This window comes from Pseudopipra pipra, chromosome Z (assembly GCF_036250125.1).
Source record: "Pseudopipra pipra isolate bDixPip1 chromosome Z, bDixPip1.hap1, whole genome shotgun sequence".
Taxonomy (NCBI): Eukaryota; Metazoa; Chordata; class Aves; order Passeriformes; family Pipridae; genus Pseudopipra; species Pseudopipra pipra.
Window position 1 is genome coordinate 29,693,064 of NC_087581.1, and position 23,640 is coordinate 29,716,703.

At 35.6% G+C, this 23,640-nt stretch overlaps 1 protein-coding gene across 1 annotated transcript in view; it reads left to right on the forward strand.

Moving 5' to 3' along the window:
- OXCT1 (3-oxoacid CoA-transferase 1) overlaps positions 1 to 23,640 on the forward strand; it is an 88,089-nt gene that overhangs the window by 35,878 nt on the left and 28,571 nt on the right. Inside the window, exons 8-13 of the mRNA XM_064642009.1 lie at positions 11,055 to 11,162; positions 13,684 to 13,795; positions 14,270 to 14,364; positions 15,024 to 15,072; positions 17,618 to 17,690; positions 18,458 to 18,533. Coding sequence (XP_064498079.1) covers positions 11,055 to 11,162; positions 13,684 to 13,795; positions 14,270 to 14,364; positions 15,024 to 15,072; positions 17,618 to 17,690; positions 18,458 to 18,533 — 513 coding nt within the window. The remainder of the gene's footprint in view (positions 1 to 11,054; positions 11,163 to 13,683; positions 13,796 to 14,269; positions 14,365 to 15,023; positions 15,073 to 17,617; positions 17,691 to 18,457; positions 18,534 to 23,640) is intronic.

Consider the following 23,640-nt stretch of genomic DNA (forward strand, 5'->3'; position numbering starts at 1 on the left):
TAAAGAGCAAGTCAGAGAAGGATTGGAATTGAAATCCAGGGACTACTAACATTGATTTGAATAAACAGCTCCTAGAAACATTTGCCACAGTAATTTTAGTTTGCCAAAAAGATTCCCACCCCTAGACTTAAATACTCAAGAGTTGGTTTTATTTCCCTTCATTGTATTTGGTTCCTTGCTTCGGTGTGTGCATGTGCTTATTAAAAGCAGAACAGAAAAAAACCCCACATTTGTACAGCTGTTGTGGAGACCATCTTAAATTATTTGAGAAGTACTGGAATAGACTGGGCTAGAATAGAGTTCATATGTTAGTTCCTTTTACATTTAGTTAACATGCTTCTGATTCATTATGAGATTTTTGGGTTGTCCTGTGCAAGGCCAGAAGTTGGACTCTGATCCTGATGTGTCCCTTCCAGCTAAGCATATTCTATTCTATGATTCTGTTCCGTTCTATGATTTTCAGGGGAGTAAACCTTTTTAGTAGTTAACTTAGCTATGTGGGTGTTGTAACTTTTTTTTTGTTTGTTTGATTGTTTTTTTTTGTTGTTGTTGTTACTGTTGTTTTTTCCTTTTCTGTTTTGTTTTTTTTCCCCTACAGTTGCTTTTCTTTTATATGTAACATAATTTGTGGCTTCAGATTTGGCACTTCATTGCTGGGGTAGTGAATATTAAGGGGTTAAAATTCATAGCAGATCAAATTGTTGCTGTTTGATGCTCAGATTGCTGCTCAGATGGTTTTACCTGCACACAGTATAAGATTTGAATTTGTTTTTATTTTATCTGTCTCCTATATTTTATTCCTTTCTAAATGATGCTTTCTTGAACGAGTATCATGGTTTTCTCAGCATTCAGTTTCAGAAGTTCATTGCAGATGTGAATATAATCTTGCCATGAAAAAAATACTTTTATCCTTGTCACATATGTTAAGAACAAATATGACATTCAAAAACAAGAAAAAGCAAGTCCGTGGTTATCAGTGGATACTGCAGATTGCCGGCAAGTCAGTGTGCTGGAGAAACTGATGGAAAGCCTCTGTTTGCTCCTAAAGCTAAATTTAGAGGTTTTTTCATTATGTTTTATAGAAAGCCTGATAGACTGTGCATTTGAAATATATTTCACTGCCAGAACTTGTGTCCTCTGTCATGAGAATTTGAAAATTAAAAGGATTTAAAATACTCTGGATTTTTCAGCCCTACTTTTTGTATAAGATATGTTAATCAATCAATGACTTATACGTCTCTGCATTTGAAATCATGTATTATTATAGCATTGAAAAGATGGTGCAGAGAAAGTTTTATGCATGATTCAAGGAATTTACATGCATATATACTTTTACTTCTGTGTCTCAAAGCAGTAATTTGTTTTCTGTGCTAATAGCATCTCTAATGGAGATTTCTAGTATAAAATGAGAAAGACTTGATATTCAAACTGAAAATCTTACAAAAAATTACCTTCTGACACGAAGCAAATGCATTTTTTCAGGTAGTCAAAATACTGAGATTTGAAAAGCTGCAGCCTTGTAACTATTGCTGCAGTGAGGATTTTTGAATAATTGAATCAGTTGCTCAGATTTTAGTTTCCTCTTGCAGAATCCCTCCCCTGCAAATGCTATAGAATTATTCAATTTAAAAAGTAAGTATTTAAAGAGGAGTAATGAGTTGAGATACCAAGACTGTCTTGACTTCAGATCGTGCTGATTTTTCAGGCTGCAGACAATGGTAAAAGAATGAAAGAAGACAACAGAGTAGTTTTCCATCTCTGTCTCTCAAACAGTCACCTAGTTTTTCTTCCTCCCCCCCCAAATATTTTATTAAATTTCTTTATAACCCACACTCATAATGTCCAGTGTGTGGAAATGCACTCCCATTGATATTCCCATGAATTAGATACTGAGATCCTTAATTTGCCACTTCTGATTCAGCTGGAGACGGCCATAACTAAACATTAGTAAAACAACTTTAAGTTTAAACAGGTGTTTTGTTTTTTTTATTATAGAGCAACAAGCACATTCCTTATTTTTGTTAAGCTTTGAAATAAGTTAAATGTATTTTATCAGTTTTCTTCTTGTTGAAAGAAGCAGAGAAAGGCAAAGAGGAGAGCTAGGGAATAATCCTGATTAAAATGGGGGAGATATGTAGCCAATTGGCTATGTAAGCAATAAGATAAGGAGCATTTATGCCTTCAGGGTACTTAGAGTGCTGCATTTCTCAAACACTGAGCATCAAGAGCTGCAAGTGGTGGTACAAGCTCATCTAGCAATTAGATTTTTAAATAAACTAAATTTTTAAATGAAAATATTTTCAAGTACTTTCAAAACAGACAGTTTCATTTTTGTGCCAGAATATTTGCCTGTTTTAATTCCAGACTGATGGAAGTTATACTGATGTCTCATGATTCTCCCTTGTCTTTTAAGTGAATTAAGTAAGGTCTTAAGCACCTTTGTTTCTGTTGCTTTGCGCTATTGGATTTTTTTGTTTGTTTGTTTGTTTTTGTTTTGTGTATTTTGAAATGTAGCTTTTGTAACATCCAGGGATAGGGCCAGCTGAGAAACAGGCTTCCTAGCTTGGACAGCAGCACATTCTTGATGCTGTGGTTTCCGATCATCTCCTGAAAGACATTTAGGAAAGGTTATGTGGTTTGTGTTTGCCTTTGCCACCAGCAATTAAAAAAGACTCCTGTGCATCCCCCATTCACACCAAAGGAGACTGTCCCTCGATTATCCTGAGCTAATCATGCATTCAGTTTCTGCTGGTGTTCATACATTGGGAAAAGCTATTTTTACATGGGTTTGGTCTTAAGTTTTTCAGAAATTATAGATGTATTTCATCGTTCAAAATTAGAACTAATTTGGGATTTTAAGAAATTCTATATTTAAGGGACTAAATCAAGCCATCGTACAAGTAGAAATGAGTTGCTGTTTGTGATGGATTCCATCAGATTCCATCAGGATTGAACATAAGCTAACCAATGTATCCTATTTAGGTGTGTGGCAGGAGGCTTGAGGGAGAGGGGAGAACCATCTGAATTATATGAAGTTAGCCACCCAGATATCATCTAAACTTTCAGACACAAGAAGAACAAACTTGCTAAATGAAAGTAAAGGTTTCTCGGAGTGCTGAATTTTTCTTTGATCAATTGAGAGGAATCAAAGACAGCAAAGAAATGGATCATTAATGTACTCCTATTTTGAGGGGGCTGGAGAGGGAGAGGTTAAAAATCCAAACAAATAGTTTCTCTAAAATTCAGTTTAAATAAGTTGTGTAACAGTTCTATTGGAAATATTAGCCAATTAGTATTGGCTTGATGTGCTTCAGCAGTTATTCTACCTGATTTATAAATACAGAGACAGAATAGAAAACTTGGTATGATCAGGAGATTAGGGGTTGTACTTGTTATGACTTTGAATATTAGATGTTCTAAAGACAATTTTTCCATTTTCTAGTGAAATCAGAATTTTCTCATTAGGCTGTGATAAGCAAAAAATTCTATTTTTATGACTTGAAGGACTGTTTTAACTATGTTTCTGTCAGCTTCAGCATCAAATAATAATTTTGGTTCTGTAAAGCACATAATAAAATTTTGGTGGTGGGTTTTTTGTTTTTTTTTTAATTTCCATGCATGCCTAATGCTCTCCTTTCCAGGCAGCTTTCAGGAAGGATAGTGATTAAGTGCAAGAAAAGTTTAATTTTTCTTAAAATTTGTTACTGACAGTCTCTTTATACCCACATTCCTGTGGTCTGTTGAAAGTGTCTAAGTGGCATGACATACTGCCAGCAGTTGTTTTTTCTTCCAAGCTTTTCCTTGAAAAGTACTCTATCTACCTTCTTCCTCAACACTGGAAAAGTTTTATCATCTTGCATGTTTTGGATATTTGGGATATCTGCTATGTTTCTGAAGGTGAAATGGACTACACCGATGCCTTGTTGAGAAGAAAGTGGTAGCATGTAAAGCAGTTTTCAGAAATCTTTGTAAACTGCTATTGTCTAAAATGAATATCTGAAATAAGGAGAACTAATACATGTGTGCACAGAATGTGTCGTTTTAAGATGATGTCTTATTGTTGTCTTCTCTTTCTTAGCAGAGAGAACCAGCAACAAAATTTGTTACAAAACAGCTGCTAATTTATTGTTTTACTGTGATTGCTGTATGTCTCCTGCTTAGCATGCTGTGGTCTGATCCTTAGAATAGAGGTATTCCTTGAATTTGAAGGTGCTTTAGTTGGACTTATGTAGACTGTAAAGTACAAATATTACCGTCTTGGATAGTACAATTAAATCTCTAATTTTTTCTTTATTTTTATTTTTATTTTACTTTTTTACCTCTCCCTTCAGTACTTAAATTGCAGTGAGTAAGCTGAAAAGCAGTAAAACTTAAATTTATCTCCTGACCTTTAAGTTATATTTCTTTGAATGCGTAGGATAGGAGATCTCTTTCATTCTCTTTTCATTCGTCATTTCTCTGATATGAGTAAGAAAATAAAATCTTTTGTTCCAATTAAAGTTGATTTTTTTACTGGGGGGCGAGAGTTCAGTTATTTGTGGTAATACGTGAATAATTTCAATAAAAATGTTATTTTTTTTACTTTCTAATCAATTAAAAGGCTTTCAATCTAATGTAATTTGAAAATAAGCAACAAAGTACAGGAATAATGTATTCAAAGCAACATAATGTTTTGTTTGGAAAAACTGTTAAATTAAGTCATTCTGGTAGAGTTAGTATTGTTAGCAGCTATTCTGTTCTGGAGTGCAAGGATTTGAGGTGTGAGCAGTCACCTTATTCAGCAGAGGTACCTAGTACATGTTAAACAGGTTCATTAACAAACCCTTAAAAAATTAAAACTACATTCACTGATTGTGACATTTTTGCTTTCCTCTGGCTCTTCTCCCATTATTTATTTCATTGATTGAAAAGTAATTACATAATGTAATCTAAAAACAGATTTTCCAAAATTGCCATCTCCAGATCTGAGAAAAATATTTCGTATATATTCCATATGGATTTTTACATTTTTTTTTAAGAACTTGGATATTGAATACAAATTGGATGCTTTATACTTAAAAGGTGAGAATGTAATTATATTGCTTTTTTTGTTATCACTGCTATCATCCAGTTGAGCATTGTAAAAATAAGCACTGAGCACTATGAAATCATCTCATTTAATCAAGAAAACACAGGTCACAAAATGTGATCACAACCAGCAGGAGTTCATTGATGGCTTATATGAAAGCAGCCACAGGGTTTCTGAAGGAATTTCTCCTTAGGTGTGCCTGCTGTAGGAGGCTGGTTTGGTTGGTAATACTGGGACTGGTAGTTTGCTGGATATTAAAGCAATCTCTTGTGCTTTTAATTCAGGTAATTTTACCATAGAAAAATAGTGTGAAATCCTAATGAATTAATTAAAGGATGCAAGAAAACAGCTATCATCACTTCAACTTTTTGATGCGTACAGAATTATATAGACCTGCTTCTGCAGATCATCAAACAAGCAAGTCAGTCAATTTAATGGAGGCACTTCCTTTGAGAAATGTTAGTGTTGTCTGACTTTGAACATGTTCTTGAAACTTAAGACTGTTGTGTATCCTGGCTGTGCATTATGTGACTATCTTAAAAATTTCTGAAGATGTGTACATGGGAGAACCTCTCCCGAGACTGGTGGTTAAATTTTTCTTACTCTTTCACGCATGCACACAGCTTTACACATGGATAGCTTTTGCAGATAATCACATGCTTCCTCTTTTCTTTGCGGTGTTTATCCCAGAATTACTGTGTGTGAGTACCTAGAGGAGGTAATTTAGTGCAGTCTGTTTTCTCCTCTGCTGTCAGCAGTACTGCACAGAGGAAGATGTCAAATGCGTGGAATGGAAAGGGGTGGTTGGAGGAAACATGGAGCAGGTGCAGAGAAGTGTGGGAGAAGAGTTTAGGCCTGAGGCAACTAGAAGTGAAGGTGGTAACTAAGGAGATTTAGAACAGAGAAAACAAAGGTGAATTGAGTATATTCTAGCAGGGGCTCCTGATTTAGGTGGATGTGTATCCACATGACAAAGAACCTGGAGACAAACCTACAAGATTTATGTCAGCTTTGCTCCTTAATTATCGGATACAACATACTGAGAACACAGCTCACTGTTTTTCTCTGTGGTGTTTACAAAGTGTTACAGTCTATTAGAAACCAGGAAAAGAAAACTGTTCGTTCCTGGTTCGTCAGAAGCTATGAAGAAGGTGGTCTGTGTCCAGCCTCTGACTGAGAACATCCTTAAACTGCACATTGCTAGTAGCTGGGAGAATATAACCAGAAGTAGCACATACTACCTTGTAAGCTCCTGTTGCGAAGAAGGAGGGACCTTCAGTGTGACCTAGACCAGTCGCATTAGGTGAAAGGTTCTCTAACAAATATGAACATTGCACATCTTTACTGTTCCCCTGCCCCTCAATACGCTTATGCATGTATTCCAAGTCTGATGTGAGCATAATATAGTGATTATTGACCAGGATGTGCCTTTTTCAGGCTATTTGATACTTGCTTGATTTTAAAGTTGTAAAAGTCTCATTTTCAAAGTGGTTGTTGACTGACTGTCATTCCATTAATACAAGATTTTGACTGAAGTAGAAATTTCGTGATCTGGCTGAACTTAGAGTCAGAAAAGAAAAGAATTGAACTCAGAAGATTCTCTGTTTCATCTCCCTGCGTACAGGCAGAACTGAGTAATATTGACCTGAATTTCATAAAAAGCTTTGATGCTGCAAAACAGTGAAATATAAGTATATATATACAAGTTCATATATATATATAAGTATATATATACAAGTTCATATAGTGTGTTCTTAGTTTCCACTGAACTGTTTTCAGTGTGTATTTCACTGTTTTGCAGCATCAAAGCTTTTTATGAAATTCAGTCTAAACAATTAAGATTAATGTTTTTTTCTCTCTTGTTTGTCATTAACCATGGGGGTTTTGTGATCTTGAGTAAACTAGAGACATAAAATTTATTGTCCTAGTCCTTATTATGTATTTTGATTTTTTAATTCTTATTACTTTATAAATGTTATACTGAATTATGCAGTGACATCATGACTTTTCCAGTAGTGAACTGAAGAAGGACTCTGATGAGGCTAAATTTCATTTCATTTCCCTGTTGTTTTGGACATTTAAGGAGTCGTAATGTTTTATTTTACTTAAGTTCTGCTAGGAATTTTCATTATTTCAATTTTAATAACTGAAGCGAACTAGAATAATTAAGATAGTGATAGCGAGATTTAATAAAGTCAGTGCAAAAATAAGCTACTTACAAATGCATAGGTTTCTCCCTCCATCTCTTTCTTTCTCTCACCCACACGTTTTTGATTTTTTTCCTGTAATGAGGAATTATATTGTCATTTCTGCTTATAGCTTGATTTTATACTGAGATTTAAAACTAAAACAGCTGAAAACGTTTCACATATCATAACATACATAATTAGGCTGCAGAAATAGGTAAAAGGTATATACTTAAAACAAAGGCCTTTTTATTTTGATCAAGTGTTTGGCATGAAAGTTTGTGTCAGTGTAATTTCCTCACCTATTTTTGGTCAACAATCAGAGTTCTTTATTTTTCTTACTAGAAGTCCATTCAGAACCTTTCAGAAATTCTGAAATAAAGGTGAAGAATAGATGAATTTTCATAAGTAAAAAGAAATCAAACTACTTTAAAAAGGAAAAGTAGATGTAAGTTACAGAAGGAAGTGATATTGTGAAACAAATGACCATTGATTCTGTGAGTGCTGTTACCAAAAGGAATGGCAGAAGGCTCTTGTGAATCATAGTAGAGAACAGCTTTTATGTTCTGGGTGTACTTGCAGATAAACCAGTATTCAGAAAAGTCTGCATTTGTTCATCCTGCTTCCACTGTCAGCAGTCACAGAAGATTTGCAGAAACCACTATACCCAGGAAGAAAAACAACACTTTGAAACTCTTGAAACAATGAAAAGATTTTTAAATCAGATATCAGAGCCTTCCCAAAAGACAGAAGTCAGCTCATGTGGTCTCCTGAAGTTACCTTTTAGCTCTGCCTTTGTAGCAAAGATGTAAACATTTTATGTCTTTTAGCACATTGATGAAATTAAGATTTAAACTGAACATATGTGCTCAAGGCAATCTAAATGGTATTTTGATTTTCTAATTACAAAAAGTGCATGAGGTGGTCTGCCCTGATTAGTTCCCTCTCTCTGCATTCCCAGAGTTGGTGTCTCTTGGGTGGGATGCCATGTAACTGTTTTTGATGCTTACAGAGGTTCTTCTGTGCATGACAAAATAAAGCCTGAGGCAAGGTGACTAGAGAGAAGAAAGAGCAGAAGGGAGAGCAGAATAGGAGAGAAACTCACATCCTTTTAATTATTAATATGGGACCTCTCCTGCCTGTTTCCTTGTGGCTTAGGCTACAGATGTGTTCCAGAGAAGACACCTAAAGAAATATGAAACCTGAAAGGGAAGCGAATATGCCCAGTGATGGGACTGTTTATTTTTGCATTATCATTCTTGTCTAGGAAGATACTTGGGTTATGCCCTGTGGTGAAGTTAAGGTGCTGATTCCCATAGCCATCAGATTTCCTGGTGTCTCTTCTGTTGGCACAGCTTCATCTCTGGCAATACTGATGGTGGGCAGCCCATCTACAGTGCCTTAACTGGAGCATCATCTGGTTCCCTGTGAGAGGAGTTGAGAGAGAGAGCTGGAGCAATCAGGTGGCATTTGTACTTCCCCTGTGTGAATTATTCTTTTCCCATATAAACATGCTGATTAATTTCACTTGCAGAACTGGGAAATAGTTATTTTTGCATACATCACATGCAAATTCTTAATCCCTTTTCAAAATTCCACTTTATTGCTGTGGGGTATTTGAACTTACTTAATTTTAGTTCGATTTGATGCTTATTTCATATAATGGTAGAACATGGAAATTGCAAAACACCAGTAAGAATAGTGGAGGGTTGCCTGTGCACAGAAAGGTGTTGCAGTCTTCAGGGATCATTAGGCTTATCTGGAATCCTGGGACAAAATACGATTTGCAGTGTTATGTTCATTTAGGATAATGTTTGGAAATATTAGAGGAGAAGCTATCATGCTGACTGCTGTGTCCAAAGAGACAAAATACAAACCAATTAGCAGAATGACATGACTAATAACAAAATTCAACAATTTATTGTTGGATCAATTATTTATCCTGTGTATTCTGTGGGGTGGGGTGGGAGAGACAGTGTGTCAAGTTTTCTAACAGCATAATTCTATTGGAGTTGGTTGAATTGTGCCAAGATTCTGGTTTTATAATCTCAACTCCTGCAGCAAATAGATGTAGTTCTTTTGTGAGAAAGTTCCAATCAGGACCAATTAGTATTCCCCAGGCCTAGTTTTCCACCTGATAAATGAAGAAAAATTTAATTAGAAAGGATGAATTTGAATATTCTGCTGGTAGCAGATGATTTTGCTCGCCTATGACTGTTGAAGAGTCTTGTCTCCTGCTTCTCCTCCCTTTTGAGCATATTCTGACAGTAGTCACTGTACCAGGAGTGCAGTGTGCTTCAGCTGTGTGCTTCAGGAGTTTATCCCATGTTTGATTTGGTCTCCATATTAATCTTAAAATTCACATATAAAATAAAAAAACTTGAAGTGAGATGGATGCAAGTGGAGCATTTTTTCATGAAAGCCCTGGTTAGAATTTTCAAAATATTGATTTGATTATCTCTCATTATCTTGTGGGTAAGGGCTTTCTGGATGTGGGATTCTGCTCTGCATGAGCACTGAGTTTAGTGTTGCTGTGGCTGTTATTGCCTCGTCCTTAGCACCTTTATCTCAGAGATTTCAAAGCTCATCTTTTCTGTCTCTTTAATCCAGGGCTTTTTTAAGGGATCATCTGAACCTGATCCCTGGTCTTTAGTTTGTTAATTTTTCTTCTCTGTCTGCTGCTCTTAGGGTGGATTGGTTTGTGTGTTTGTTTGTTTATTGTCACAATTCAAAGCACAGTAGGAAGGTAATTGTCTATCAGATATACTATAGATTTTAATATTGATCACATTGTGCAGTAACAGTAGGATGTCAAATTGAATTTTAAGCTCTTTAGTGTTGCTTCACTGGTGATGGCTGTTAAGTGATGTACCCTTACTGATTTATCATACCCTAGGTCTTGTTTTGGGGTTATTAAACTACAGACATTCTGGAAAGTTTAACTAATTCCTGGTAATAAAGGAATTTGGAAACGTAGTGAATTTCTTTTAATCTTTGAATAGATTGTTATGTTATCTTTGACCTCTTGTTCTAACATTACATGTTTTCCCTGTGGTTGGATTCAGGTACAACACTAACATTAGTGTCTGTTTTGTGGGAGAGTGAGATGTGCTCTGTGCACCTCAGACCTGTCAGGGAAAGCACCAGACGTGACTGAAGGTCTGTGCTGCAGGAAGCTGCCTATAGCAGGATCTCTAGCTAGACCACCTTGAACTCAGACTTTTAAGGAAGGAAAACCTTATTGTCTGTGGTGCTCAAAATAGGTGACATTTCTAATCTGTGTGTGGATGAGTGTCATTTTGTGCTGAATCTGTTTCACTTACTGTAGAGACTTCTAGATCTTCATCTTGCAATCCATTATTACAGTTCAAATGTTTTCTATTTATTTTGAGTACACTGTGGAAAATCTTTGAGCCAGCTTCTATATTTGTATCCTCAAAATTCACACTTCTACTTTATATTTTGTTACTAGCATATTGGTTTCCTCTGTTTGGACAAAAATTATTTTTGGGTACAAAAGCTCTGACGTAACAGTACATGTTATATTTCTTAAAGTTGGCCATATAGATTGGGCTGTTAAAACATAAACTACTTTCAATTTGTATGAAGAAATATCCTTTGAAAGAAGAGGACAGATAAGCATCTAAATTAACCTATTTTAAAGGCTATATGTATTTTGCCCCATTCCTTAGTTTTCTTGATGTAATACACCGTATACTTAGTATTTGAAACTTTATTGTTATTAAACACTTTAATTGAATACTTTTTCTAAATATTTTCACTTTCTGTTTTTTCTGTAGGTGGAAGAAATTGTTGATATAGGAGCATTTGCCCCAGAAGACATTCATGTTCCCAAAATCTATGTCGATCGTCTATTACAAGGAGAGAAGTTTGAGAAGAGAATTGAAGTAAGTAGCTGAGATTCTTGGTCATGATGTTTTTCAGTTTGGAGCATTTTCGCCATACCCACCGATTCTTAACACTGAGAAAACAGTGTGAGAAAGACCTGTCAAGTTTTGCTAAGTACTGGAGGTTAGGTAGGTACTGGTGACGTGGGCGTCTGGGAATTTATCCTTGTTTCTTAAACCTCAGACCCTATGGTTCAGTCCTTGAATAATTTAGAGCAACTGCCTTCAGACCTGGATGGCTTTACCACAGCTGAAAATTTGGTGGAAAATGCTACTTCATTCTCCTTTCTTCCCTCAGTTCACTTGCTGTAGGCACAACAGGGGGAACACCTAGACCAGGAGCTGACTTTGACGATTAGATGCTGTCTTTTCCACTGGAAAGCTCTTGACATGGGCACATAGGGCCAGTCTCTTTTGTGCCATGTGTTGAATTATGTTGTGCTGCAAAGGTATTGGAAACTTTTGTTTCCTTTTCTTTCATCAGGAACTTTTTTAGCCAGTGGCCTTTCTGGTCTAAATAAAAGATGTCAGTAGCTGTTAAAAGTTGCAGCAATAATATTCTACCACTGAAAATTATGATTATATAACTGTTGTCTGTTGTTTCTGTGGCTTTGCCTCACTCAGTCTATGTCTCTGTATTCGTTTTGATGATGTGACAATGCTTTTAAAGTGCAGTTTAAAATTCTGTATTTCTCTTGTATCTCCATACTTGGGAGGGGAATTTTTCAAAATGTCATCAGAAGAGCTGGTGGAGAGGGAGAAATATGAGAAGGAAAAAAAGTTTGGGGTAAAAAAAAGGTGCAGAAAGGAATTCTAATAGTTAAACTTTCATTGTTAAAACCAAGTCACAAAATGCTGGAAAGTCATACAAGGCCTTTTCTGTGAGTAAACTCTTCCGAATGTTAAAGTTAAAAAGCTTTTTTTTTCTTTCCATCTGTTCATTCTGCAAAAACATATTGCATGTTGTTAAGTAATTGACTGTAAACAGATGTGTCAAACCTTTTTTTTTTACCCCTCTGGTCATGTCGGGTTAGATTGCAATTAGTGGTCTATCTCCTTCTTCTGAATGGATGCATTATCTCACAGAAAAGCTTTTCACCTTACATGACAGAAATCTTTTTTGCATTTATTAAACTGTTGCTTTTACTGCATCTTGGGTAAATAAGTGAATACACCTGCCTAGTCAACTGCCCCCTTCACTATATGCTTAAGAAAAAAAATAAAGGGAGGGTAAAGAAAGCTACTATAAACTGCCAAGCAAAGTTGTAACAGAGATTAATTTGGGTTGTGACAATTTTGTAATTCTGGCAGTGGCACCTCTCATTACTAGAGGTATAGGAAAGAAATGGCAGATTTATTTACTCTTCCATTACATTTTATATATGAAGTGGCTGTACGAAGTGTTGAGTATGATAAGTGGTGAGGGAACATGAGGAATAAGAGAAATAAAAAGAAGCTAGTCTGTCATAATTCTTACTGGCTCTAAATAGCAGTTCCCGCCTAATATGGCTCAGAAGTGGTCCCTCTCATGCAAGTCATACTTTCTATCCAGTCTTCTCTTTGCTGCAGAGAAATCCTCTGTAATTGTTCTTAATTCTTCTATAATCTGCAAATGAAGCAATTCTAGGGAAAATAGCCAAGGCATAAAATGAAAGTTGCTGGGAAATTCAGGAGGGTTGATACTACTGGTTTCTCACTGCCAAGGGTGAAGGTGACTCTGCAAAAATTCTTTTGCGATGATGAAAAGTAACAGAGGATAATTTTTCCTGATGTGCTAATTGTAGGCCTGAAGTAGGAGAGGATGTGAAGGCAAATGGGGGTGTAGGACATGGTGTTGTCCAGAGGAGTTTTATATACATAGGAGAGATGAGCAAAGGACATAATCTATGTAGACAATAATTTACAAAAAAGGCATCACAAACTTCTTTAATGTCATGGCTTTTTCACCAATATGTGATTGGTGAAACATCAGCTTAAGGCCAGAAAATTGCAGGAAACTACTTGAGGCAGATGTATGGAAGATTACAGAGATTTTTGTTAGAAAACTTCTGTTTCTTAGCTCCACTATCTTTAGATGAATGGCGTTTGTCTGTCTTATGCTTATAAATCTAGGATACCTCATTAAATTGAATGAATGCAGAAAGAGAAAGATATTTGTGTTTTCAGCTGACATTTTACAAATCTATTTAGGTGTCTCTGGGGTAATGAATCTCAGACTTGCTAGTATTTGCACTAATGCTTGGTACTTTCTTCACCACTTGTCTATGTATCAGGCTTGACAATACAGACCAAAAAAATAACATTTTGCTGTAAGGCCGTCGTTGGCAGTATTTGATGACTGCGTTGGCCTAGATAAGCTTGAATGGATAAAATAAAAGGTCATTTTTTTGTAGAAGATGTAGAATAAATAACTTTATTCTCAGACCAAGTGTCTCAGTGCAATCACAAATCAGGCTTTTGTGTCTTGAGAAGCAAGAATCTGGATTCTAGTCTTTACTTATGATTATTTCTTATTTTGCAGCGTTTATCAATTCGAAAGCCTGAAGACTCAAAAGCCAAACAAAAGCAAGGAGACAATGTGAGGGAGAGGATCATCAAACGGGCTGCTTTGGAGTTTGAAGATGGCATGTATGGTATCCTTCAGCAGTGCTATAGATGAAAATGAGGACTGATTAGAATAACAACTGCAGCTGGCTTGTTTAGGACAGGTTAATTAACATGCTCATTGTTTTTCCCAGACCCTCTGATTCTCTCATTTTGTTAATATGCAATTGAAAGAGAAGGGATGCTAAGGCATAGAGTACCTGGAGTTTTTATCCAGGGGTATCTGAGGGGTTTGTTAGCAGTTGAATGTTTTGAAAGAATTTCTTGAAAAAGTTGAAAATGAAGCTTTACTTGCACTGTCATTTTTTTGTCATGTAAAGGATTTGACAGAATAAAATTAGACAGTCCAAATGGCAAAATAATTCATCACAAATATGAGACATATAAATAAAAATGAAAGTGTTTGTGAAGAGAACAGTTCTAGTCTAATCATTTTACAATGATAACTTGTTTTGATTTACTAGTTTGCAGTAAATGTTTGTGCCTTAACCACTTCTTTTCAGCTAATCTGGGTATTGGAATCCCACTGTTGGCCAGTAACTTCATCAGTCCAGACATAACTGTTCACTTACAAAGTGAAAATGGAGTCTTGGGTTTGGTAAGAATATATTGTGGTCACTTATTACAGTGTTTTTATCTTGGAGTGGCTAGGTTTTATTCCCCACCGATCTCCAATTTGATTATAATTTTACTAAAAAATCATATTCAAATATATGCCATATTACATCATCATAAAATTCTTATTGTACTGCAGGGAAGTTTTTAAAGAAATGCTCACTTTATGATTATAGTGCTACTTTGCTAAGGATCTTCTTAAGTACATGTTTTGCTGGAATCAGAACCTTCACTAGTTTGCAAGACCAAGTATTGTAAGTCTTAGCAAACATAATTTTAAATAAATCTTAATATTATATTCACTGTCAATATAGCTTTATGAAGTTGCAGTTACTTAACTTTTTCTGAAAAATGTCTGTCACTTTGGTTAAGAACAAAAAAAAAACCAAATCAAACAAACCCCCCACTTCATGGTTGTTTAGTAATTCTAACAGCCTCTGACAATATGTCCATCAGGCCTGATATGTTAGTTGATGTAAATTGTTGCTTGTAGTGTCAGGATTTTTTTTCTGCTGAAGATAAAAAAATGCATCTCTGTGATGATCTGTTTTCAGTAATAAGCATTAGAAATAATAAAGCAGTTATGAATTGTATTTCAAAGGTATTTTAATATAAAGCTGACATACATCTTATTGTTGTCAGGGTCCTTATCCACTTGAAAGTGAAGTAGATCCAGACCTGATTAATGCAGGTAAAATATTTTAATTAACTTTAATTCATGGAAAGTAATTATTCAATTTAAAATTATTCATTTAAAAATTTTCTTTTGATGTAGTACTTGAACCCAGAATTCTGTTTTATTTGTTCATAAATATTAATATATTTGTCTTCCTTTAAGTAAAGGCTGGTTTTGATCAATGGAGATATTTAATATTCTTGGTAGAGGGCTTATACTTTGATGCATTTTAGTAGCTACTAAAGGAAACTCTCTCCCAGGCCAGTCAGTAAAGGGTCAAATCATCATTTTCACAAGTGAGATTGTTTCGTGCAGCCTGTATGGAAATATGGGTTTTTTTCTTGCTGCTTTTCACCTTGTGTTTTTTAGAAAATGATTTTCAGTAATTTATGCTTGGGACACGTTTTAAAACATCCTGTGTATAATGGCCTGGTTTATTCCTGGCCACGCTGTGTAACTCATTTGCATTCAGAGAGGGAGTGGCAGCCAAGGCAGGGGGAAAGACCCCGCCCAGATGGGACCTGGCACAGTGAGGGGCTCTGCTGGGGGCAGCTGCTTTTGCCACTTTAGTGGAGGAGTGACAATGCTCATGTGCTGGTTTTACCCAGCTGTTTTGGTGCATTTCACCTCAGAAGCAGCCATGCAATGTAAAAACATAAGCTTTTTATGATTTAGCGCATCTGTCTGATTTTTTTTTTCGGTAAGTTGTGATTATGTACATTTTCTGTTTCCATGTAAAATAACTCTTCTATATTGTGTTATGACAAAGAAAAGTGGGCCTTGGAACCTTCTCATGGATGTTAATGGTACAGGTTATAGACCTGACACATCTTAGAGTTTTTTTCATATGGCAAATATATACTTTTCATATTTTTTTATTGAAGTATACATATACATACATACAAATACAGGTATGCGTGTGTACATATATATCTATACAGACAGTGCCTTTCTCAGTGGCTGTTAGCAAGTACAATTAAACTCTGAAAAGTCAAAGAAGATAAAGCACTGACATCAAATAAGCTTTTAATTTAATATCAGGGTGCGGTCCAGCAATTGTTCATTGACTTGAAATATTTGCTGCTTGGCTCAACTAATTGATACCATTATCATACTGCTATGTAACTGCCCCTGTTACAGTACTGTATTTTAAATACGAAGTTATCTGAGGCCATCTTCAGGTTTGAAATAAAAAATGATTAAGAAATTGAGTCCATCATTTCACCAGTAGCTACGTAATTCTTTTGATACACTGTATGAAGGAATATTTCAGAGGTGTCACGGGCAGGAAAACATTATTTAGAAGAAAAAAAATACTATAAAAGGTGAAATTATTTTCTTGTCTTTTAGAACTGAAATTTTTATATGGGTGCATACGAAAAATGCACATGTTAACAGAGTGACAATGGAAAAAATGTCAAAGAACTTCATAAATTCCCTGAAAAGTCATTGTGCTTTAATATGGAAGTCAAGATGATCTTGAATTGTTATTTGTAGTTGATAAGTATTTTTGCAGAGAATCTGGAAGGGATCAAGCTGACATAAGAGGTCAGAATGCAAAATGAAAATCAGATTATTCTAGTATTGGGAGTTCAGTGTTAAGCAGCTTCACATTTTCCTCTGAAGCTGCAGTAAACTGGACATAGGATAGGTGAACCTCAGATCTACCACCAAAATTATTATTGCTATAATTGCTGAAACATTCAGAAGCTGCTAAATCCCACTAACACATGACTGGATTAAAACCATTCTAGGTGCTTTCCAGCCAAATTTATAAAACAAAGTGCAGAAAACAGAAGCTAAATGGCAGAGGAATAGAAATTGATTCTGTTCTCATTCATGCTAAAATATTTCGGTTTGTTGGTTTTTTTCTCTCAAGTTTCCCATGCTTAGTTTATAATTTCACCTTTGTCTATCTTTCTTATGCCTTTTCAGAGGCACCCTGTATATGTGGTTGTTGCTTAGACTGATTCAAAGAATTGGCAGGAAAGGAAGAAAAGAGCCCTGGACAGACAAATAAGATGCTTCCAGGTGTGCTCCATTGCTTGACCCAATCATTGTTCAGAGAACAGTACAGCACTCAGAAGCACATTTTCTTGTGCACTTTAACAAAGCAAGAATAGACTAGACCTGTCATTTATCTTTCTGTATTCTACATTGTTAGCACTATAAACTCTGTCACTCTTTCTTGCAGCCTCCCTGTCTCCTGAAGACCCTCTCTTTCTCTGTTTCAAAAGAGTTACTTCTCACTTTTTCTATGAATTGTGCAGAAAGCTGAAGTCCACAGATATTTCTTACACTCTGGTTTTAGTGATGTCTTTCCTGGAACTGCAGGTGGTCAAAGAGCAGACAATCCTATCATTAAAAACTGAAAACAAATTGCTTCACAATTCAGTATGACTGATTAGGGTAACATTTGACATAGTAAGGGTAATCAGGTCCATAGTTGTACTGACTCCAAAGGAATTTCGTAAAAAACCCTTATTTCTTGGTTAATGGCTGTGACTTGATTTGTCAAAGAAACAAAATACATACATACTGTAGCTTATTTCTTTTACAGGTAAGGAGACAGTGACTGTTCTTCCAGGTTCTTCCTATTTCTCTAGTGATGAATCATTTGCAATGATAAGAGGGTATGTAACAACACAAACCCTGATCTTTTTGAAACAGGAAAAGAATAAACTGAGTCTGATGACTGAACTCATTAGTATTTCTTTCAAATGTGGTTAGCATTTAAAAACCTGTAAAATTATCATGGACTTAATCAGTGATGGTTTACAGAGGATTTAGCCTAGCTGTTGGAAATAAAAGAACCACTGTAACTAATAGATACCGTAATGATGTTTGTGCCTACCACCACCTGGCCATATATAAACACATTTATAACTATGTTTTAACAACTACTTTTTAGTCATTTCCAAGTATCTAATCTGTACTTGCACTCTATATTTTTTTAGCTCAGCTTGCAATTGTGTTCCTCATTCCACCTCCTTCATGGAAATTCACCCTCTGCACCTGTTTTTTGTTTGTTTTTCGGAAAGGAGGTTGGATGCAAACAAACACTAAATCCTAATGGCTCTGAAAGGATAATGAGTGCATGTAAATATGTGAAGGAGTGCACTTAAAAGTACGAGTTCAGAGCTGATTGAGTGTGCATGCAATTAACCAAAACTAGACGAAAGTAGGAATGTTTTTGAGGCTCAGTAGGCATAAAGAGAAGTTTGCACCAGCGATACATCTAGAGGGGAAAAAAACCTAGCTATATGCATGGCACAATGGTTGCTTTTTCTGTCATGTGCCACCATTTTTAGCTTGATGTAATGAGAATGAAAAAAAGCTTCTTAAGGTTTGTGGGCTGTTACTTGAACATGATATGCTAATTACAATTTTCTGTTGCCAGCGGCCATGTTGACTTGACAATGCTTGGAGCTATGCAAGTGTCCAAGTACGGTGACCTGGCCAACTGGATGATTCCTGTAAGTAGGTGTTTGAACTACTGTCACTATATTTAGGATAATATAGATATAGCTGAGGGTCAGGTGAAGGAGAAAAGAGCAGAAGTAGAATGTGGGTTGTGAAGTTCAAAGCATTAAAATAGAGAGTATGTGCATTTTTTCTGCATATTGCTGGCACCAAGCAATCTGCTTTCCTCTAAAACTATGGTTGCACTGAGCACTGTGAAAAGCAAAGCATGATTGATGCAAGCCTTTTTCATTCCTCTCATGCCTTTCAAATGTCATGGGTTTTTTGCTGAGGGTTGATGCTTTTTCTTGAGAGCGACAACTCTTGTATGGTTCCACCTGGAGCAGTGACTTGAAGAAAAGTGTAAAATAGCAAGCAACTCATTATAAAATTATAAAAAAATGCCTGCATTAGTTTTCTGAATGTTCCTGTTGACAGATCACACCATTGCCCTTTTGAATACATTAAGAAGCAAGCAATACCACTGTATTTAGCCAAGCAGACCTACAGGTTAAAGCCACAGAAATGTAAGCTAATTCCAGTATTATTTAGGCAGCTGATGACATTAAGCCATTCTTTGAACTTTATGTTTTAACATTAAACAACATATGTAACTTTCATACTGTTGACAAATTTGATATTTTCAATGGCTTTCAATATGATACGACATCTAGACATGTCTTTGTGTCAGAGATGTCCAGAAACAAATTTTCCTATTAACCTGGTTTCAGGTATTTTTGTCTGCCTGAGCGGTGCTAAAGGTCTTGGGAAAGTCTGTGAAAACTGAAAGCTGAGTACAAAAGTTTTGTCGGGAGGACAAAACTGCAAAAGAATGTCCTATCTCTTGGAAAGCGTTAATTGAGCCCAGCAGTCTGTAACCTCTCCAGCAGACCTGTGAGCATGGAAGTTGTGGAGCAGTGGTTGGAGCATAAGGTGCTTTTTTTGAGAGAGGACAAAGTCTGATGTGGGAGTACACAAGCAGATGTGGGAGAAAGGGTTATGTGAAGGGCTATTCCAGGTATCTGTGGGCAATTGTAGTGCATGTGGAGGAGTTATGGCTAGGTTGAAATATGACACATAGAAGAGATAAATCTGTAAGAAAACAGATTTCCTTAGCATGTGTTTGCTTAGGTGTTCTCATAGGATAACCTGTTTTTATGGTCATACATCTGAGAACAGCTGGACTAGTGCTGACTAGATCTTTTCAGACCCCACTGATAAAAGTGCTTACTTTTTCAAGACTCTTTTCTATTTGCAGTGTCCTCCAGTTAGTATTGTGAAAAAATGAGGTCTGAAAATTAGTGCTGCCATTACTCCACCACTCTGTGTGCTCTTCTATTGGTGTTTTATGTCTCTTTATAGAACTTGGTGTTTTAAACATAATCTGATGGTCAGGTATATTGTAGGAGTCCATGTATGATGTGCATTAAGGTTATACTGGTTGACTTTGCTTTGTCCTATTCCAATTTCTTTTTTTTGTCTTGAAGTACTGGAACTAGAATTCAAAAGTGATTAATGAAACTGGACTCCAGAGAGTAACCCACACACACTTAGAAATGTAAGGGATAAATCGTATTACATGTTTAACCCTAGATTTGCTATTTGAGCCAAGGCAAAATTATAGTAGTGTAAGTTTTCAAGGAGTTGAAGTCTTAAGTAACTAAGATTGGAGTCCACCTGATGTGGCTCTGATTCTCAAAGTTACCCAAACTCTAATTGCGTATTTTAAATAGCTCACTTAAAAAAACTTACATGTTGTAAACTGTATTTTTTCAGGTGTTTGATGTAAACTATTGTAAATAATCTAAACTATCAGCCTAGTACTGCAGGTATATGTCAACGAGAGTCTAAGCAAGGTATTTTGCCCTTCATATCAGGCTAAGAACTACTCTTTTGTTTTAACTGGGTGAAGTAGAGCTGGTTTAGTGAAGGCACTTCTTTTATGTTGTCTTGTGGTGGCTGTGATGTACAAGTAGAAACTAATTGCTTACATAGTGGCTTTTAAAAATTACTCTGAATTATTACATTTCTGTCAAAATTTTGAAGGTAGACTAGAAAAATTATTTAAAGGTAAGTCGTCATAGTATAAACTAAATGTTTTTTTTGTAAATGATATTTAGAAGTTTTTTTGTAGGCGCAGTTCTAGATGATTTTAATCTATACATCTTTTTATTTCAACTGTCAGACAAATTCTAGGTTTCGTTTAGCTGCGTTGCCTTAGTCTGACGTTCTCTTTATTATTTTAGAAAATGAAAGTCACTATATAAATATGTCCTTAGGCTATACTTTATATTCAAGATTTCTTAACTCCTGAGATTTTCTTCTTTGACAATCCTTTGATCCTACTAAAGCAGTGTTGAATGTTTCTGCACCTGGTAAAGCCTTCTGTTTACTCAAGCTGTACATTGAATTTAGGTAGGAAGAACTAGTTTCCTTGCTTTTTCGTTGCTTTTGTAAATTGAAGTGGCAAGAGAAGTATTCTTCAAAATAGCCAAGTGAACAAGTAATAAATAAAGATTCCTGCTCTAAAGTATTCCTAGTAAACCAGCAAAAATGCATCTCTGCTTGTAGCTCATGAGGTTGAAATGTTTGGAAAAAAGTACCCCTGAATAATCATTAATAATAATTATTTTAAGGCCAAAAAATGCCAGTTGTTTCAACCAACCATATTGGTATCTGAGGATATAAAATTTCATGCAGTTACATTTGTACTGAATCTAAGAGCTATTCAATATAGCAGTCATTCTTGAAAAGCAATGTCATGAGCTGGAGCAATTAACCACTCTTTTTTTGCTTGGTTTCATCTGCTTGGGATGGTTATTTGAGTTTTGAATTCCATTCCCGTTGGCTTTTCCTTGGACTTTCCTTATATGTTCCAAAGCTTTTTAGCAAGCAGTGTTCAGGGTTGTTATTCATTATAGTAAATAGAGTTACTTTTTTGATTTAAATTAAAACTTGCAGTTAAAATCAACATATTTTCTCATGCCAACTTTTGGATTTTTTTCATAGTTCTGTCAGTTCTTTATTTGGCAAATTAGTCATGCCCAACAAGCGTTTTCTAAACTTGATAAACTACATCTATTTTTATTTAATACCTCAAGGTGTATTTTTATATCGTTTAAGCATTGAATCAAAATTAATTTTTACTCGTAGTATGTTTACAGTTATCTTTTGAGGAAGAGGTGAAAATTCAACTTTTGCTATATGTAGATAAACTTCAAATTCTACATATTTTCCCAATATAATTAGTTGACTGTCTAGAGCTTGTTTAATTCCTGTTAGAATCAGCTTCCAAAGATATATCACAACTGGAGAATATCAGAATTATTTTTATGGTTTTTTTCAGCTTGCTAGAAACATCTGTGTTGAAGCAAAGCATGTGACAGTCTAAACTGCTTCTAAAATCTGAACTTTAGCTTGTGTCCTAAATTAGACTGAACAAAAGCACAGCATTCACAGATACTGCAGGCACAAATAATACTTACAATACCCACACAGTCCTTTCAGGGACTAACATTCACTTTTCCAGTAGCTTTTTGCACTTTTTACTCTCTTTCAGAATACTTTTTACTATAAAGAAGTTAAACTGATTTTTGTGATGATGTTGAAATTCTTTCACTGAAATTTTGTGTGACTTACCTTCCAAGATCTGAACAATCAGAAGATGAAGGTGGCATTTTGTTCTAATGAACAGATTCATTTACACGTATATTTCTTGAAACATTGAAGCTTAGATTGATTGTGATCTTTCTCAAAACTGTTCAGATTTACTTATTACTTCCTTTGGTGCTTTATGTTTTCTAAAAGGTACTGATTTTAGTTTTTCATTCATATATATCAAGAACATTATTTTCCATATCTGGTGTTGCTTATTTCCTATGAAGATGGTTCTCCTTTCTGTTCAACCCCAAATTTATGAATAACTGGTATGTTTTCAAAACAGGGAAGTATAAAATCAGACTTTGGGTAGAGTTTGTCTTTTTGTTATCTTTGATATGTACCTTTTTACTTCATACTACAGCATACACCACATGGGTCCCTATGGCTTTTTGCTATCTCTATTTTCCACGCTTCCTAACCTTTGGGTGTCTGCAAATTTCTTCTGCAGTAAGTTTTTATTTATCTGTGAGTAAATATGCCCAGTGACACTCCATAAATCCAGCCAAGAGTCTTTCCAATCAGCAGTAATTTCTCCTTGGTTACTCTTATTGAGATCTGTTGGATGGATGATTCTTAATCTGCTTTATTGACATGTCACTTGTATTCTACAGTACAGATTTTTAAAATGGGATTAACCAGCCCATAGACATTCAGATCATCCTGTTTTTCTTGTAAATAAGATGATATTTTATTGTCAGTTAAATTTAATTATGAGCAAGATGTATTTCTTTTTTAGTCACAAGATTTGTGTAAGGAAACTTTAAGATGTATTTTGTTGTAACATTTTTCACTTCGCTTTTCATCTAGCTTTGGTTAAGCATTTCTTATACACTGTAGCTTTTGAATTCTTGTGTTGATGGTATTTTCAGAGGCAAGTAATATCTCTATATCTTTTGAATAAGTGCCATCATGAAGCAATCCTTTCTATTCCGTAAGAGCTTGATAACACTTGAGCCCTAGTGCGTGCATGTGTGTATTTACTTGCACTTATTATTAGGAACTGAGCTAAGGAAGTCTCATTGCAATAATTACAGCCCCTTCTTTGCTCTTATCTGCTGATTCTTAATGGAGAGAAAAATCCCATGAGTAAAGGAAGAAGAGAGTGAATATTTTAAGCACATGCAGTAAACAATGCTGTTCGCTTAGGCAGAAGTTACTTCCTAAACACTGGTGTTTGTTGGTAATTTTATTCCATTAAGCACTACTATTTAATGGCTTTTTGTCTTCCTCACTTTGGTATTTCTCCAAGTAACAAGAGTGTTTCTGAGGAGGGAAAGGAAAAGGAGGTGGCAAATTTCTGTGGAACCCCTGGGAGGAGTGTGCAGTTGGGAGAAGTTGGTCAAGAGAGGTAGAAGAGAAACACTGAGGTCACAGGCATGGAGTAGGGCAGATAGGCCAGAACAGATAGCCCATGACTGCTGGGAGCTACTGGATGGAGCCACATTTCAGTTCTTGAGTGCA